The 19,606-nt window shown below is 32.6% G+C and overlaps 2 protein-coding genes across 2 annotated transcripts in view; both read right to left on the bottom strand.

The window, feature by feature from the left end:
* The window catches only part of LOC116001350 (enhancer of mRNA-decapping protein 4-like), a 46,345-nt gene extending 31,504 nt beyond the window's left edge, over nucleotides 1–14,841 (bottom strand). The window contains exons 1-2 of the mRNA XM_031241232.1: nucleotides 14,667–14,841; nucleotides 5,608–6,041 (exon numbers count right to left, since the gene is read on the bottom strand). Of these exons, the coding sequence (XP_031097092.1) occupies nucleotides 5,608–6,041; nucleotides 14,667–14,841 (609 nt within the window). The remainder of the gene's footprint in view (nucleotides 1–5,607; nucleotides 6,042–14,666) is intronic.
* Nucleotides 14,842–15,688: 847 nt separating this feature from the next.
* Nucleotides 15,689–19,319, bottom strand: LOC116003086 (benzyl alcohol O-benzoyltransferase-like). The gene is made up of 2 exons (XM_031243262.1): nucleotides 18,814–19,319; nucleotides 15,689–16,801 (listed from the first exon to the last, which is right to left on the bottom strand). Exons 1-2 carry the CDS (start codon nucleotides 19,252–19,254, stop codon nucleotides 16,022–16,024), a joined length of 1,221 nt encoding a protein of 406 aa, XP_031099122.1. The 5' UTR covers nucleotides 19,255–19,319; the 3' UTR covers nucleotides 15,689–16,021.
* Nucleotides 19,320–19,606: the final 287 nt, after the last annotated feature.

The following is a 19,606-nucleotide window of genomic DNA, read 5'->3' as shown; positions in this document are numbered from 1 at the left end:
AGCAAGTGCAACCTCCGCTGCTGCCGCCGCTGCGGTGACTGCCGCAGCACTGGTTGCGGTCGAAGAAGCCGGCGATGCTAAGGGGCAGGGATGCGAACCATCGACAAACCCTAGCAAACCCTGTCCAAGCAAGAACGGCGTCAATTGCGTCCTCCAAAATAGGTAATTGTTGTTCGTTAATTTGATAGAGACGTAGTGGTGGGCGGAAGACAGAGAACCGGTAGGCACATGAGGAGAAGAATCGAGGTCAGAAACAGTCCGCTCAGAAGAGGCCTGAACAGAGCCGTCATTGATTGCCTGACCTGCCATGGAACAAGAATCCTGGAGACTACTGATACCAGATGAGAATGTGAATTATCTGAGAACGTAAAAACTTACAGAGAATAGTTCAGGAAAGATAATAAATACTACTGAGCTAATGACTCTACAAGAGTCCTACTATAACACAAATATTATATCCTAACATCACCAACTAGTGGTGTAACCCGTGAGCCATTACTATTATTAACAAAAGAAGAATTATGTACAAAATATTGGTCACTACCAACTTGACTAATATCTCCAACTTCTGTAAGATTAGTGGCACGAGTAACACAATTTTGCAAAGCAGGCACATGATTATTATTTTCATAGAAACTGGTAAATTCAAAATGGGGCCAGGGTTAATTTGCTCAGGATTTGTAACATTAGCACTAAGCCCCATGTTCCAATTTTCACCAAGTGTTAGGCAAATTTTGCACAAATATATTGCATTAATGTAAACACTAAACACTAGGCAAATTCTGACCATTAGTGGATCCTAACATAGTTAATAAACCAGAGGATGGTATTCATGCATGTATGACATCATATTATATCATATCCCATGCATATTTGCAACATTATTAACAAATAAAATCCCTGGCAGCAGTACTAACACGGTAACACCCAAAGATAAATGAACACTTGTAGCAATATCCACAGTAGTATTACGCATATAAAATTATGTTTCACACCAGATGGCACCATACCTGAATTATGTTTCGCACGAGTTCCGAGGATCAGTTTCTGGACTCTATAAAACTCCCCCTCCGTATTCTTCACGTCGGGGATCCATTCGATAGTGAGCGACAACGACTTGAGTTTGCCACTATAGATAAAATTATACGGATATGGAATGTTGCACTTCCGGTACTTGTTGACGATAGACGACATTGTTTCAGCAAATATTTATGCTTTTAACTGTTGGGTATTTTGTGTTGTAACAATGCCAACACGAAGTCTGAACAGGAAGGTGGATGGTGTGTGACAACGGAACACGAATAAGAATTCGGAATGGATAGGAAACAGAACACTGTGCCGTGTTTTTGAAAACACTACCTTAAAAGCATAAATTTTTCAGTGATGGTTCCGACATGCTTTCGGCAGGCTACAGAGTTATATACTCAGACGTGTATGAAATATATGCTCAGACGTGTATGAAAAACAAAGGAAGGAAGAAGCTTTTGCTCTTTGCCTTTATTCGAACAAGAACAAGGACAATTTATAGCGCAAGAGTCAACTAACTCCACATAGTTATGCGCTATATTAGAGGAAGCATGCGTTGAATGATCCCCATGTTACATGACTCGTGGACAAGGTGAAAGGGATATTCTGACAAGTCCAAAATTTTAGGAGGGAAAATGAATAATAATAGTTTGGAGCTGTAGCCTACTTTATGAATGGTTTATAATTATTTCCAACAGGTTGAACGGAATTCCCAATGCAAGGCCACCACAAGTAAAACGAGTTACCTACATCACAATACATTATAACCAAGTAATGTTATTAAATGGGTGGAAAGGTATTATATAATGATGATATTTTAAAGTGATGTATAGAGTTAGGTACGTGAACGGACAACTTTAGCCAGCTTGCCCCTAAAAAAATAACTCATAATGTCACAATTTGTAGTAAGTTGATATTTGAAATATTAAAATAAAATAAAAAGGAAAACATAAAACGTGTAGGATTTTTTCACGAATTTGAAAATAAATGTTTCTCCAAAATGGTTAATCCAATGTTTAAATAATACTGGAAAGTTTTGAAATTTGTATTTGAGTCTTGAGAGATGGATTTTTAGTATTTATATTTGGAGTAAATTCCACTAAAGGTCCTCCAAGATTGAGACATTATCAACTTTGATCCTCAACTTACAAGCCTACCCCAATATGTTCTCCAACTTCTTTAAAGTTGTCAACAATAGTCCTCTCAGATCAGTTTGAGATGCTACCAGCTTTGGTCCCCAACTTACAAGCCTACAAAGTCAACTTCTTTAAAGCTACAACAAATAGTCCTTTGCTTTTTGATTTTTTGATTTTTTTTTTAATTTTTGTAAATGAGTCTTAAAAATTATACTATAATTAGAAAGACGTTTATTGGATCTAAATGTGCATATTCTATATTTTGGATTATATAGGTATTAATTTGGTAGATTGAATATAATATCCAATACTATAAAATGTATTTCTATATTATTCAATCACGAATAATTTCTATTTTTTCTTAAGTTAAGTTGTGTCATTTAAAAACAAATGTTAGAATTTACCAATTTATTTTCACAATTATGAAACTGTCCAATTGTAAACCCTAAACATTAACTCATAATTTTAAACACTCATTTTTTTACTGTACTTGGTAAAAAAAGTGGTAGATATAATAGCTTAATCTGCTAAATCTTCATACTTATGAAAATAAAAAAAATGTAAAACATTTCTCTAATTGTTGATATAAATGAGAATATACTTACGTTTTTCTAGAATCCGTGATTTTGTTGACATGCAAAAAAAATTACTTTCCCCATAGTGCACATCATTTCACACAACAGTTCTCTGAATCTCCTTGCAGATTTTGATTTTAAGATTATCCTTATATTGAGTGGAAAGAAAAGTGGATATTACTACTTTGCCTTCCACTAAATAAATAATAATAATAATAATAATAATAATAATAATAATCAATGAAGGACTATTAGTGACGCTTTAGAAAAGTTGGAGGACTTATATTATAATAGACTTGTAAGTTGAAACCTGGTAGAACTTCAAACTCAGAGGACCTTTAGTGGAATTTGGACTATTAGTGGTAGTTTTAGAAAAGTTGGAGGGCTTAATGTGGTAGGATTGTAAGTTGAGGACCAAAGCTAGTAATGCCTCTAACTCGGATGATCTTTAGTGGAATTTATTCTTATATTTGAGAAGAAAAAAAAAAAGTCTACAAAAGTCCTAATATGAAAAGTGCCTATAAAAATTTAAAACTTTTTTAAAATATCAATTGACTTTTAAACACACTTTAAAATTTTAAATCGAATATCATTACCTGAATTTTACAGACTTTGAAATTTTGAAACGAATACTAACCAATTTTTACAGACTCTTTAAAATTAAAAAAAAAAAATCGAATGCCTTCAAATTTTTAAAGTTTATTTTTTTTTTGAAAGTTTATAAAAGTTATAAAGTGTGAATTGAATGCACCACCATAGTTTTTGACAAATAATTTGGTAACAGTACATTTTTTGTATTGAATTTGTAATTTCGTTTAGTGATTGGTATCTCTAGAGAAAGAAAAAAAAGTACTCCATTCGTCTCATTGTATCTGTCTTATTTTCCTTTTTCATGCGTCCCAAAATATTATCTACTTTCCAAAAATAAACACATTACATTTTATTTTTCATGTTTTACCCTTTTAACTTAAACTACAACTACTCCATATAGCCTGATACTCATTAAACAACTGTCATCCACTCAAATATCCTCAAAATTCGTGCCCAATTATCTTGCGGCATTTGCGAAACGACTCCCAGCGTGTTTCTCACCTCTAATGGCGGAATCATTGGCGTGCAAGGAGGTCCTATCTTAGCTTAAGGATCGGGGTCTAGATTCGGTACACTTATTCACTGATTGTTCCACGCTAACAGCTCTATTACGTCCGCCTCATACAGTTATATACTCATATGTTGGCCTCTCTGTAGAGGCTTCTAAAGCTATTATGTCCACTTTTCATTCTTGTTCAGTACATTACATTCCTAGAACTAGTAATGGTAGGGCTCACGCTCTAGCTGCTTTGGCTTTCTCTCAGGAAGCTCCGATGTATTGGGAATCTGTCCCTCCAAACTCTATTGCTCATTTGTTTTAATCTACCCGTATTAATTTGGTTTTCAAAAAAAAAAGAAAAAAGTAAAGAGCATATCACTACATTTCTCTTCCTGGGTTTCTTCATTTCCACTTCGCAAACATTAAAGAAATGAAGAACATAGGCGGAAGGGTCAAATAGGCCTATGTACTACAACTGATTGTTCATCCAACACCATGAACTACTATATGGTCCATCTAGACCCTCAAACTTATTATTTTGGAGCAAGCAAACCTTCTAACCAATTTGTGACCTGTAATTGCAAGTATTACATGTCATCTAGTGTTCCGGCGAACATCCGACCAAAGATGGCTAGTCGCCTTCTCTAACCGTGCAAAAGGCAACTAACTTGGTTGCCATCTCCGGCAGTGGAGAAGGCCAAGGTGACCAACTGGTCGCCATCTCCAATCGCCGGAGATAGCGACCAGCCTCTTCGGTGGAACGCGGCCATCGACAACGACAATCAACGGTTGCCGATGGTTGATATTATGACTTTAGTTGCCGGAATTTGATCAGATGTTCACCGGAGGTTCGCCGGAGTTGTCGAAACTCTAGATGACCTGTAATACCTGCAATTACAGGTCACAAATTGGTTAGAGGGTTTGCTTGCTCCAAAATAATAAGTTTAAGGGTCTAGATGGACCATATTGTAGTTCATGGTGGATGAACAATCAGTTGTAGTACATATAGGCCTATTTGACCCTTCTGCCAAGAACATATTGTACATTTTTCTTCTCAGCTCTCTTCATTTCCACTTTGCAAATAGGGGATTCAACTCAATGGTTGTAATCCTTTATGTCTTTCAAATCTATAAACATCACTATTCTCTGGTTTTTTGTCAATCTTTTTATCATTTTTATAGTCAAATGTAGATCCCATAATTTTTAGAAGAAACAAGTTTGTGCATTTTTTTTAATGATTACTAGGTGTATAAAGAAAATATAATGCATAGAAGTTATGGAGTATTTGCTGATGAAAGATGATGAATTATTTGCAAATGAGATGAAGAAATGTACATAGTAGTAAAGCTATCAAATGAGATGAAGAAAGAAGAAGAAATGTACTATAGCCAGAAGTACAAGATCAGAGCATAAATGGAAAGGGAGTAAGCTTTCTTTACTTGTCTTAAAATGCTTGTCAAAACTAATAAGTAAGAAAGATATTTCGGGACAGAAGGAATATGATTTTAATTTAAATTGTTTTTTAGTACTATTGAGTATATTATAATGTACTATCGGTCCCTACATTATGATTTTCACTTATCAACCTTGAATATTAGGTAGAAAACTTTCATTTTCAGTCTTCAACCTTCAACTCTCATTCGAACTCTAAAAACCAAATTTGCATGTCTCAACAAAATGGATCTAGTCTCAAGAATGTGACTGCTAAAGTAAAGTATTAAATAATGAAGTAATTCAAGAGAAAATAAATAAATAGCTCGCTAATTCGCTATTATCTTACTTGAATAAGTAGGAGAGGGCAATCAATGATCCCTTTGGAGCCAGGCACATTGTTGAGGAGTTGCTTCAAGTATGGACATGGTGGCTGCATGGATTTCTCACTTAGCTGCTCAAGCTTAACATTCGCTTTTGCTTCAACAAACAAAACCCCTTTCCCATTGCAATTCACAATCAGTTTTCCATTCTCCCCTTCAAAAATCCTACCAGCCAAGGGATAGTAGAAAACAAGTGCTTTAGCTAACCCTTCTTTGATAGCCATTGCTGGATCTTCCCCTCTCCTTTCAACACTGTTCCTGTAAAACATCAAAACTGGAATATGAACTCGAATGGTGCCTTGATCATCGATATCGGAAAGCGGTTTATGTTCATGAGGTGTGGAGGTTGATGGCACAATAAGCTGAGGGTTACTTCTTGTTACACAGAACAGCAGTGGAGCTGATCGATAATAAACATGATGCAATTGAAATTGCAATTACAATTACAATTTATTGAAATTACAATTACAATTTGCTTTCAGGAAAGAATCTTAAAGCTTGGCTTACTGCTCCACTTCAATCTCTATTATAAATAGTTGCAAAACACTACCAACAGTTGCAGTCGATGATTGAGTAACCAAAATAGGAAAGTTCATTTAAAGCTCACTTAAATGTAATAATGACATGACATATATGAACTCAATGAAAGTTGTCCCACTGTCAACAATAGAATCATAACCCCAACGCCGACACTTTTTTTAATTGGGATTCAACATGTGAGAGTACATTTTGGGAATTGGGATTTAACATGTGAGATCAGAGATGCCGCATGACATTAATATTTAGGAAAAATGATTTGTGATAAGTGAGTATTTAATTAATGATTTGTGATAAGTGAGTATCAAGATAATGATTGCTAATGATTTGTGATTATTTTAAAAGTAATTGTGATTGGTCAAAATGTTTAAATAAGATAATGATTATTTTCGTAATAATTAATAAATGATTAGACAATAATTTTATAATTAGTTACACAATAATTTTATAATTAGTAATGCTAGTAAGTAAAAAAAAATTATGTGTAATATTTACATCTACAAAATCTACGTATCTAATATCTAATAAGAGCCAATAAAGTTATGCCTTAACCAAACTAAAAAATTTTAGAGTATGTAATTGTTTGTTGAAATGAATGGTTCTACAGATTATTTTCTTTTTATTATTTAGAACAAGACACAATACTTCACTTATGTTTTTGCATTAATGGGAATGATTTAGGTCATTATAGTATTAATATTTTTTATATGTATTTCTATAATGGTACAATTATACATTACTTTATAAATATTGTACTATTACTTAATTAATTATTGTCAATTATGCCAACTCTGATATTGGACAATTTTTTAAACATTGGACATTTATTCAATTGCGCAAAGCGCTTTATTTAACTAGTATTACATATAAAAGAGAAAATATTTGGTGCTGTGTACATCTGTCTCGATCTTTCATTTAAGGAGTTAAGTTTGTCATAAATATTGTCATTAATAAAATATTTAATTGCATAAATATTTTCAACATGACAATTACCAATAACCATCATTAATATGGCGTCGTCCTATCATCTATTGCATTAATTTGAAAATATGATGTTATTTTCTTTCATTTTTCTGTAAAGAATGTTGCATCAGAGTAGAGCTCTAGTTTTCTTTTTTCAAAGAATCAATAAAATCTAACCACACTCAGCTTCATCACGAATCAAAGATCAGTTCTACTTTTGCTTTTGATGAGCTGATTCATGTTGTATTTTTTTTTTTTTTTTTTTTTTGTTGTTGTTGTTATTGTAAGTTGGAATTCCCAATTTTAGGTACTTTAAAGTTGAAGGAGAATACACTGCGATGGTTATTACCTTCTTGGCCCAAGCTTAGAACACTTGTTTAACTACTGCAATAGGCAGGGCCGGTCTTGAGCACGGGCGGGATAGGCGATCGCCCAGGACTCCATGATAGAAGGGGCCCATCCATATATATATGTATATATATACATATATCTATTATAGTGTTATAATTAGTGTTATAATTATATTAAAAAAAATTTAGTGTTATAATTATATTAGAAAATATAAAATTAGTGTTATAATTATATTAGAAAATAAAAAATTAGTGTTATAATTATATTAAAAAACAAAAAATTAAGAATAGATGGGACTGCAGGAAGCTGAGAATCGACACTTAATTAAATAATTTAGAAATAGAATCGATGCGGGGAGTCGATGACACCTAATTATCTTTTATCTATTAGAATCGACACCCTAACCGGCTAACCCATTCGTCTTCTTCAATAATTTTTTTTTCCAATTCGATTAATCAACGATTGTTCATTTGTTTGCTAGTTTGGGCCCATTGTACGTTGTAACTTGTAAGTTTTCTTCTATTTGTAATTTGTTCTGTCTTTATTTCCTATGCAACACTGCACACATGCAACACAATACACCTATAGGCCAGGGCATTATGGATTTAGGGCTATAAATCTATAATTCTCTAATAAGTAATGTTTATTTGGATAATGAATTTTGCGATTTCTATAATTCTAGAATATATATATATATATATATATATATATATATATATATATATATATATAAAATTTTTGAATTATAATTACCATGAGTTATTAAGTTCTGTCTCATCCATTATATTTACATGGATAGAGAGTGAAAGAATAAATGAACAAAAAAATTGTAGTTGTGGAGCTGTTTTAGAATTGTTTTATATAAAATTACCTAAAAAGCATTTATGTGATGGTGAAAAAAGAAAAAAAAAACAAGTAGAGCAACTAATAGAATTATAAAGAGGAGTTAAAAATAAATTTTTCATAAAATCAGAATCATTTAATGAAAATTTGAAACAATCTAAAGAAAACTTAAATAACCAAGGCCATGTTAATGACGATTTTGTTTATTGAGAAGGATATGCTAGAGAATGTTAATCTTGATGTAATTATCGATGATTTTGCATAGCACGTAGAAATTTTTTTGTCATGATTACTTTTGTATTTAAAAAATGTTGAAAATTTTCTAATAGTATTTCATGTTATTTGACATTATTATTTTTTAGTATTATTATATTTAAATTTTAGTTTTTCATATAAGGGGCCCATTTTTTTAATTTCGCTCAGGGCCTCTAAAATGTTTGGACCGGCCTGGCAATAGGAAGTTCACCTTGAAAACAGTTCTAATGCTTGCAGATCAATTGGTAAGTATGGCACAACTATAAAATGATGTTCGTGTTATTATTTAGGTGGTATATGTTCATGCCTTACTGTTGTGTATAGCTTGATAAAAAAAGGTTTCTTTATAAATTATAAAGAATAATGCTTGTAGTAAAGGCCGGCAAGAAGTGTTATATTATCATATATGGAGATTATTATTATTTATTGCATTTGGATTGTGATACTATTGCATATTGAAATTTAGTACGTAAAGGAAGAAACTTTTTTAGCAAACTTCTGGTTTCAATCCGTATTCAAGTTACGGTAACTCCAAAAGAAAAAATCAAATTGACAGAAAGAAAATTAAGAACACTTCAATGGATTTCTAGATGCTTTTAACATTACATAGAATACCCTCTCTCTCTCTCACACAGTGCCAATGTATTAGATACCAGACTCTTGAAACCATTGAGTAGTCATTTTGAAAGTTTGAAGATAGAAAAGGATTTTAGCTACTATTTTGTTTCCTTTATTCCCTTTTTACTTTTATATTTGGTGCTCGTTTGTGTAAACGAAAAAAATTCTTCAATTTAAAAAAAAATTGAAAAATTTGAGAACAAAAAACATGTTTACTAGCACAATTTTTCATTTTGAAAACAATAAACAATTTTTCAATTTTCTATAAAACTGGAAAACTATTATAAACTATTTTCTAAATGGAAAACAGAATCATCTATCATCTATTTGACTATATGTCACTATAACCCCATTCTCACCATTATCTACTTACATATTTATTTATTACTATGATTATATTCATTATCATCATCTTCTTTTACTTATCATCATTTTCTATCTTTTCTATTTGCATTACTTTATCAAACATAACTTATTTGCTTATGCTTGAAGTTAGACATTATTCACATTATCAAAATTAAAAAGTGAATTGTATACCAAGTTTTATATTTTGATTGAACTCAATTGATTTGGTTAAGATATTTTTAGTTATGTTATATCATAATACAAGTTTGATCCGGATATAGGATATTGAAATTTCACACATATTGCTATATTAGAATTCAAAGTAAAAATTATATATATACATGTCATTCAAATGAATATATCTAAAAATATTCTAAATATTAGCTCAAAAATATTAATATTATCTAAAGTAAATTTTAGGTGAACTTATTAGATTATTGGTTAGAATATATTTTTAGTTATGTCTTCCATGCATATTGGCAATTTTTACATCATTAACCACAAAATATGACAACCATATTGGCAATTTTTACATCCTCCCAAAGTACTAGCCCTCCCATGTTATAAAATTTTGTATCTTAAGAGTATGAATTATGTACCTGAAACAAATTAGTAGTTGTGTTTAATATTACGAATTATGTGTCTTTTGTTGTGAAATTCTGTGCGTGTGAACACAAATTTTGTACATAAATCAGATTTGAAAAATAAGTAAATATATAACATGTGTATGTAGTGTCTTGTGTTGTGATTTTTTGTTTCTTGTATTATGAAATTCTGTACCTTATAAGTATGAATTGTGTACCTCGTCGTTGATGCATGTGAATGTGTTTTATGTTGTGAGTTTTTTTGTATCTTGTGTTATGAAAATTTAATTTGTATCTTAAGAGTGAATTTTAACCTGAAACAAATTAGCAGTTTTGTCTTATATTATACATTTCTGTGTCTTATGTTGAGAAATTCTGTGCCTATGAACACAAATTTTGTACCTAAATGAGATTTGAAAAATAAGTAAATATATAACATGTGTATGCATCTTTTGTTGTGATTTTTTGTGTCTTGTGTTATGAAATTTTGTATCTTACAAGTATGAATTCTGTACCTCGTCGTCTTTTATTCATGGTCAACAATGCTATGTGGACCCTGGGCCATAATATAAATTGCCCATTTCTTTAGAAAAAGGTTTGGCATAAGTGCTGTGCTATTCATTTTTGCTTAGCTAACTTCTACCTTGTATATTTATTATTGAGCTCTATTAGGGGACTCCCAAATTCTACTCCATCAATTATACTTCCTGATGTTTCAAGTACGGATAAGACATTTTTTATCTTGTGTGTCCAAAAAAAGTTTTCTACATCCAAGATTTATAAGAGGGAGTAAAAGTTTAGAGTAGAATTTGGAAGTGCAAATAGTATTTTCCTTTATTATTATGCTTTAATTATATACCGTCCTATGAGCATCCACACTAGTGTGCTTTTCACGGGTTGTGAGAGTAAGTTGGCCACATGGAAAGAGAAAGTAGGTGAGAGATTCCTTCTGCAAAGTTGGTTTTTGAAACAGTGTTTCGCTGGCTTGCTATTAAGGATAAACATCAGAAGCTATGGGCGTTTCGGGCACAGCAAAGCCCAGCCGGGCGCTGGACTGCAGGCACTCGCTGGTGGTAAACAAATGTCTTTTTTTTTTTAAATGTCATGTCAATGTTTTTATTTTTCCCCCTTTTTTTCTTATTTTCTTTCCATCTCCTCTTTACTCATCACACCAACAAAAAAACTCATAAAAAATAACAAAAAGACTTCACTATTAAGGATGCTCTAATATCTCACACCTACTCTACATTTTAATCACTCTGACTGAAGCCTTTTCCTCGCAAGGACTGAAAGCTGGCACAAATTAAAGAAGCAGGAATATGGCATGATTGCTGTCATGCCAGTTAAGAAAATGCTTATTGTATCTTGTACTATGGTTGGTTCAATGATATGACAATATATAAATGTTTTGTGATGTGAAAGTCCTTAATTGTATCTTTGATTTATATTGCCTCCCACCCCCACCCCCACACCCCACTCCTCCCCTTATATATATGTACTGTGTACATATATATACATATATAACATTAAGTCATTAACGTATATATAAAATCTATATTTATACATAAATTACTAAATGTTTGAGTAACTTACCTGTTTGAACATTGTTATTATGAATATTTGATATTTTATCACATTTCTAATGTCATTTAAATTTCGCCCCACTCAGTTGATTTTCTTAGTCCACCATGAGTTTTGCTAAATCAATTTTGTTGATTTACATTGAGGTACATACAGGTGCTTTGCAAATCTTATCCACCAGAATTCATGCACTGTTTTCATTATTGCCGATCTGAGGTTTGAAGACAAGCCAGACAACAAATACCTGAAGAGACTGTTCAGTGACATATTCATTAGAAAATGTAAGTTTCCTCTAAAAAAAATAAAAAATTAAAAGACCCATGTTTTGCATGAAATCGTAATACTTGTAATTACCCTTGCCTTATATCATTGTTTTATACTCCTTCGGTCTCATTTTATGTGTTTAGTTTGATTAACAAGGCTGGATTAAATTATTTTTAATTTAATTTTTCATAATATTAATTAGTTTAGTATTAATACTAGCAGACACTTTTTGCATTTATATAGTCTAGATCCTTCTTTGATAGCCATTGCTGGATCTTCTTCCCCTCTCCTTGCTTCTTGTTACACAGAACAGCAGTGGAGCAGATAAACATGCTATTGAAATTGCAATTACAATTAAAATTTGCTTTCAGGAAAGAATCTTAAAGTTTGGATTGGTGCTCGACTTCAATCTCTATTATAAATAGTTGCAAAACACTACCAGCAGTTGCAATCGATGAATGAGTAACCAAAATATGTAAGCTCATTTAAAGCTCACCTAAATGTAATAATGATATGACACTGTCTGAACGTACGACTGATGAACCGCGAAAGCTCTGATGAATTAATCTACGTGAATCTTTATATCATGGACTTGCTAGGGTCGCAGTGCAGTGTGGATCTTAGCGCATGGTTTGCACGTGGGAATTAGAATCGGAATGGGTATTAAATACGGGTAATAGTAAGGGGTTTTATTGAAAGTATTTTGCATATTTAGTAGTAGCCATTGTTGCAAAAATCTCCGCCTAAGTAGCCTAGGCAGCACCTAAGCCCTAAACCGAAGCGAATTGCTCCCTAGGCAAATTAAATAACATAGAATACACACCTGCAGATAACCACACTCAGAGCTTCTTGTCTAGAATCCTGAGCCAATCCGGGTCATCATTCACAATAGTCCAAGATGTTAGCAATGGAGAAAATTACAGTGTCAATTCCTAAGAGCTCACACACTGCACACCCCTCCCGACCAATTTTGCCCATTATATTGTTCCAACCCTAGGCTATCTGAATTGGTTCATTTATGGAATTAGGGCTAACTAATTAAGACAATAAAGTTGAAGGTTGGTTCTAACCAGAGCATTTGCAAGATGTTGTCGACTTGCCGGTCGTTGGAGACGGAGTGCTGGCGGTGGGGAGTGGCTAGGACTTGCGATGGAGGTGGTAGCTGTGGTGGCGGTCGATATGGGAACGTTGAAGAAGAACAGAGAAGGTGATGGTAAAGGAAAATAGAGAACAAATCTAATACATAATAGCCTTATAGATTATATTAGGGTTAAAAGTTAAAAAATAGCTACGGATCAATATTCCGTCACTAATTAAAGTATAAAAACAATAATTCACGCCTTGTATATTCCGCGACGGTATTGAAAATCCGTCGCTATATACTGATGGATTCAATATTCCACCGCTAAAATATAAAAAACAAATTATCCCCTTGTATAATTAGTGACATATTTGACAATTCGTCGCTATATTGCGACGGATTCAATAATTCGTCGTTAAATATAGTGACGAATTCAATACTCTGTCGCTAAATCGTATCAATTAAAAATTTTAAATTTTTTGAAGTCAACTCGTCAAAAATTTGCCGCTTTTTTTATTGTGCCAAAATTTACCGCTAAAATTAGCTACGTAATTAACGACGAAACAGAAATATTTCGTTGTTAATCCGTCGCTAAATGTCAATTTAAAAATAAAATTAAAATTCGTCTCTACATTGACGCTATTCCGTTACTAAATTAGCAACGCATTATTTCCGTCACTAAATCTGTAACTAATTTACAAATAAAACTTGTAGGCCTACGAGTTTTATTTGTAAATTAATATATGAAATGGATATACATATTAATTCATAAAACTCAAAATATATATATGCAATACTTTCTAAAACTCAAAATATATACACAATAATTCTTAAAATTCAAAATACATACACAATAATTCTTAAAATTTGAAATATATACGCAATAATTCCTACAATTCGAAATATATAGACAATAATTCATAAAATTTGTAATATATAAACAATAATTCCTAAATTTTGAAATATGTGATTTCATGTATATGTGATATTCTATTTTCCTGGTTATCTTTTTAACTTATTTGTTTGATAGAATTAGTCTTATCGCAAACCCTAAATTCGTTTGTTCACACAGTTACTGCAAAAGCGATACGACTAAGTGCGAAATGTAAATCAAACAGAAAGTAAATGACACACGGTATTGTTTACCCAGTTCGGTAGTGTGACAAATACAAGGCAAGCCCTTAACAATATTTTGTTTGGAAAATTGTTCAAGACTTTGAAAATTTAGGTATCCAAAGCAAAGATGCCAAAGACACGAGTCATCACGCATAATTGCACTCAAACATTTATATTCACCTTTAGAAATATCAACGAGAAACATTCAATTCTTTGATAAATAGGTTTAAAGAATCAGAGTACCATATTTATCATATATCGAGATGGTTGCCAGAAATATTCATCACATACCCTCTTTTTAGCTAATTGACCCATGCTTCTCTCTATCGCGTCCATGACCTCAACCTTTCAAAGTCTATGTGTTGGAACTTGTGTTGAAACATGTGTTATTTTGTTCACCATGAGCTTTGTTAGAGTAATTGCCACTTAGCTTCTTCCTCAGCTCTACCTCTACCTCGAGAGTTTCTAGATTTTTTACTCGAATCACCGATAGAGGCTTGCACTTGAAGATGTTGTTCCAACGAATTCTCAAATTTGTTGTCATTGTCACTAAACCTCAATTTATGTGCTTTCAATGAACTAGACAATGACTTGACTATCATTGTTGTTATATCTTTAGCATCCTCAATCGCGTTCAGAATATGCTCAAACTTTGGAATCATGGTTCTCAAAATCTTTTCTACCTTACTTTGTTTTGTGAGAGTTTCACAAATGTTCTTCATATATGTCGTTGGCCAATGTTAGAACATGACTGATATAGGAATCAATCGCATCACCTGACTTCATCTGCAATAGCTCGTACTGACGCTTTAATGTTTGAAAATGTACCCTCTTGATTTTTACATCACCCTTGTACGAGTTGATCATAATATTCTATGCCTCATGAGAGCTCTTTGCACCTTCAATATGCTCAAAGGTTTCCTCACTCATCCCTTGATCGATGTAGTACAATGCCTTCTTGTCTTTCTTCTTCTTAGTTGCATTGTCCTTTAATTTTGTAGGTATTCCATTTTCAACAATTTCAAGCAGACCATATGATAGTCAAACAACACCTTCATTTGAGTGCTTCAACGATTGTAGTTTTTTCCATCAAGAATAGGAATAGATAGTTGGGTTGTGTTGTTCATTGTTACAGGTTGGAAGGGCTGCAATGGCTTTGATACTAGTTTGTAGAAAAATTGAAGCATAACTTTGCAGAACAAAGGTATGTTGAAATTGATGTTGTAACAATTTTAATAGTTCACACAGTACAGAAAGAAATTAAAAGAACATAACGAATATATATTGCAGATGATTATATTTGAACTTTGTCTTGTTCTCATGATTACAAAGCTTGTCCTAAAGCCTTTACATATGTGTATGAACAACTAGAAAGTAGGATCAAACAAAGAAATAAGATTTTGTAACTTGTAAGTAAGGATTTTGACTGACAAATAGAATTATTCAACATGAAATAATAAACATAATTAATAAATCAGAATTAGTTACTCAAACACCCGTCATCACCTTTGGACATATAGTAGTTTATTCATAATAATGACATATGTATTCAAAATAAAATATTAAAACTACTAACAACATCAAAGCAAAATATCCAAATAAACAATTTAGATGGAAATAGGAGACGTAACATTTATTCCCACTCATTACCTATATAGATAGAAAAAATCACTTTTGTGCTCGAGTCATCTTCCTAAGCTCATATTGAAATTTTCCCATAATTAGTGGACGCAAAGCTAATGCCACCCGTTTACCCTTTGTGTCTTCCATCCTTTTATGAGATCCCAAGAACCCAACTCCATACCCAACGCCATAAACGCCACCAAATATAGGCGTACCCCATCAAAAATCCACATCGTCATATCCAAATCTTGAATTGTCTGTTATTAAGTTCCTTAGTACAGCCCCCCTTGGTCTGCCACTAGTAACCATAAGATCTGTAATCGATTTAACATAATCATCGTTAACAGTATTTTTAGCCTCCCTGATCAATTTGGCTGCGTATGATATCGGATTTGAACACAACAATTTGGCTTTGGTCACCGCTGATACTAATACGATTGCATTACCATAGTATCCAAGGGGCAGTTTCGAGTCTTGCAACCTTTCTCGTATATTGACAATAATGGTCAATAACACTGTTGAATTAGGATCTGGTAGGAGAGCAATGGTACGACATCTCCATAAGCACGCAGAAAGTGCCTCGAATGTGGTACTTGAAGGGCATTGGTCCTTGATAGCTTGCAACTCTCTTGAGCCAAAAGCGAAAGAACGTTTGACCAAGAGGGAGTGACATATATTTTTGCTAAAAAACACACAAGGGTCACTCGCCAGCTTTTGTACGTTGATGAATTTGGTGATACGCAACAATCTTTCAAAATCCCACCACCTTGTAGTCTTGGATAGATCAAAATCCTTGAACTCGTTGTGCTCGAAGGTGATGTTTGGGGTTGGCATTGCAGTTAAGAGACCTCTCTCCCAAATCGGAAGTGTTGAAGGAACAGAAGCACCCTGTGCCAGTTCACTTACCGCATTTACAAACTGAATAAACCCTTGGGCATCCATCATGGTATGGTTGAACCGAATTCCCAATGCAAAGCCACCGCAACTAAAACGGGTTACCTACATCACAATACATTATAACCAAGTAATGTTATTAAATGGGTGGAAAGGTATTAGATAATGATGATATTTTTAAGTGATGTATAGAGTTAGGGACGCCAATGTACGACTTTAGCCAGCTTGTCCACATTGGTTAGTTAAGAGTCTTTTTACTCGATTATTAATAGAATAGTGATATATGTCCCTACAAAAATCACTCACACTTTGTCACTTTTTGATGTGACAATTTGTAGTAAGTTGATATTTGAAATAATAATAAATAAATAAATAAAAAGCATAAAGCGTGTAGGAATTTTTCACGAATTTGAAAATAAATGTTTCTCCAAAATGGTTAATCCAAGGTTGAAATAATACTTGAAAGTTTTGAAATTTGTGTTTGAGAGATGGATTTTTAGTATTTATGTTTGGAGTAAATTCCACTAGAGGTCTTCCATATTTTGAATGTGCATATTCAAAATTGTACTATAATTAGAAACACACTTATTGGATCTAAATGTGCATATTCTATATTTTGAATTATATAGGTATTAGTTTGATAGATTGAATATAATATCCAATACTATAAAATGTATTTTTATATTTCAATCACGAATAATTTCTATTTTTTCTTAAGTTAAGTTGTGTCATTTAAAAACAAATGTTATAATTTACCAATTTATTTTCACAATTATGAAACGGCCCAATTGTAAACCATAAACATTAACTCATAATTTTAAAGACTCATTTTTTTTTTTACTATACTTAGTGGAATTTATATTCTTATATTTGAGAAAAAAAAACAAAACAATTGACTTTTATACACTCTTTAAAAGTTTAAATCGAATATCATGTCCTGAATTTTACAGACTTTGAAATTTTGAAAAGAATACTAACCAATTTTTAAAGACTCTTTAAAATTTTGAATCGAATGCCTTCAAATTTTTAAAGTTTATAAAAGTTATAAAGTGTAAATTAAATACACCACCATAGTTTTTGACAAATAATTTGATAACAATACATTTTTTGTATTGACTTTAGCCGATGTCAAATTTTGTGAATTTGTAATTTCGTTTAGTGATTGGTATCTCTAGAGAAAGAAAAAGAAATTACTCCATTCGTCTCATTTTCCATTTTCATCCTTCCCAAAATATTGTCTACTTTCTAAAAATAAACACATTACATTTTATTTTTCCTATTTTACCTTTTTAACTTAAACTACAACTACTCCATATTCTGATACTCATTAAACAACTTTCATCCACTCAAATATCCTCAAAATGCATGCCCAATTAGAAGAAAGTAAAGAGCATATCACTACATTTCTCTTCCTGGGTTTCTTCATTTCCACTTCACAAACATAAAAGAAATGAAGAACCTATTGTACATTTTTCTTCTCAGCTCTCTTCATTTCCATTTTGCAAATAGGGGATTCAACTCAATAGTTGTAATCCTTTATGTCTTTCAAATCTATAAACATCACTATTCTCTGGTTTTTTGTCGATCTTTTTATCGTTCTTATAGTCAAATGTAAATCCGATAATTTTTAGAAGAAACAAGTTTGTGTATTTTTTTAATGATTACTAGGTGTATAAAGAAGAATATAATGCATAGAAGTTATGGAGTATTTGTTGATGAAAGATGATGAATTATTTACAAATGAGATGAAGAAATGTACAGATCGAGTAGTAAAGTTGTCAAATGAGATGAAGAACGAAGAAGAAATGTACTGTAGCAAAGTATTCAAATTGCCAGAGAGTACAATGGCATAAATGGAAAGGGAGTCAACTTTCTTTACTTGCCTTAAAATATAATGCTGCCAAAACTAAGTAACATAGACATTTCGGGACAAAGGGAGTATGATTTTCACTTGTACGTTTTTTTCACTTATCAACCTTGAATATTAGGTAGAAAACTTTCATTTTCAGTCTTCACCTTCAACCCTCATTCGAACTCTAAAAACTAAATTTGCATGTCCTCAACAAATCATGAAGTAATTCAAGAGAAAATAAATAAATAGCTCGCTATTATCTTACTTGAATAAGTAGAAGAGGGCAATCAATGATCCCTTTGGAGCCAGGAACAGTGTTGAGGAGTTGCTTCAAGTATGGACATGGTGGCTGCATGGATTTCTCACTTAGCTGCTCAAGCTTAACATTGGCTTTTGCTTCAACAAACAAAACCCCTTTCCCATTGCAATTCACTATCAGTTTTCTATTCTCCCCTTCAAAAATCCTACCAGCCAAGGGATAGTAGAAAACAAGTGCTTTAGCTAACCCTTCTTTGATAGCCATTGCTGGATCTTCCCCTCTCCTCTCAACACTGTTCCTGTAAAACATCAAAACTGGAATATGAACTCGAATGGTGCCTTGATCATCGATATCGGAAAGCGGTTTTTGTTGATGAGGTGTGGAGGTTGATGGCACAATAAGCTGAGGCTTACTTCTCAGAACAGCAGTGGAGCTGATAATAAACATGCCATTGAAATTGCAATTATAATTACAATTTGCTTTCAGGAAAGAAACTTAATGGTTTCCTTAAGTATTCGATTTCAGGCTTGCTGCTCTACTTCAATCTCTACTATAAATAGTTGTCAAATGCTACCAACAGCTGCCATGCAACAGATGAATGAGTAACAAAAAATAGGTAAGATCATTTAAAGCTCACTTAAATGTAATAATGACATGACCTATATGTACGCACTGAAAGTTGTCCCACTGTCTAAACAAAAATAGTACCGTGACACTTTTTTGAATTGGAATTGGACCGAATGAGCCTATTAAAAGTTCTATACTATGTAATTTAATAGACCGCGGCGACGTACGTCTA

The sequence above is a fragment of the Ipomoea triloba genome, chromosome 13 (genome assembly GCF_003576645.1).
Source record: "Ipomoea triloba cultivar NCNSP0323 chromosome 13, ASM357664v1".
NCBI classification, from domain to species: Eukaryota; Viridiplantae; Streptophyta; class Magnoliopsida; order Solanales; family Convolvulaceae; genus Ipomoea; species Ipomoea triloba.
The sequence above is the reverse complement of the archived record's forward strand: the minus strand, read 5'-3'. Positions and strand labels throughout refer to the sequence as shown.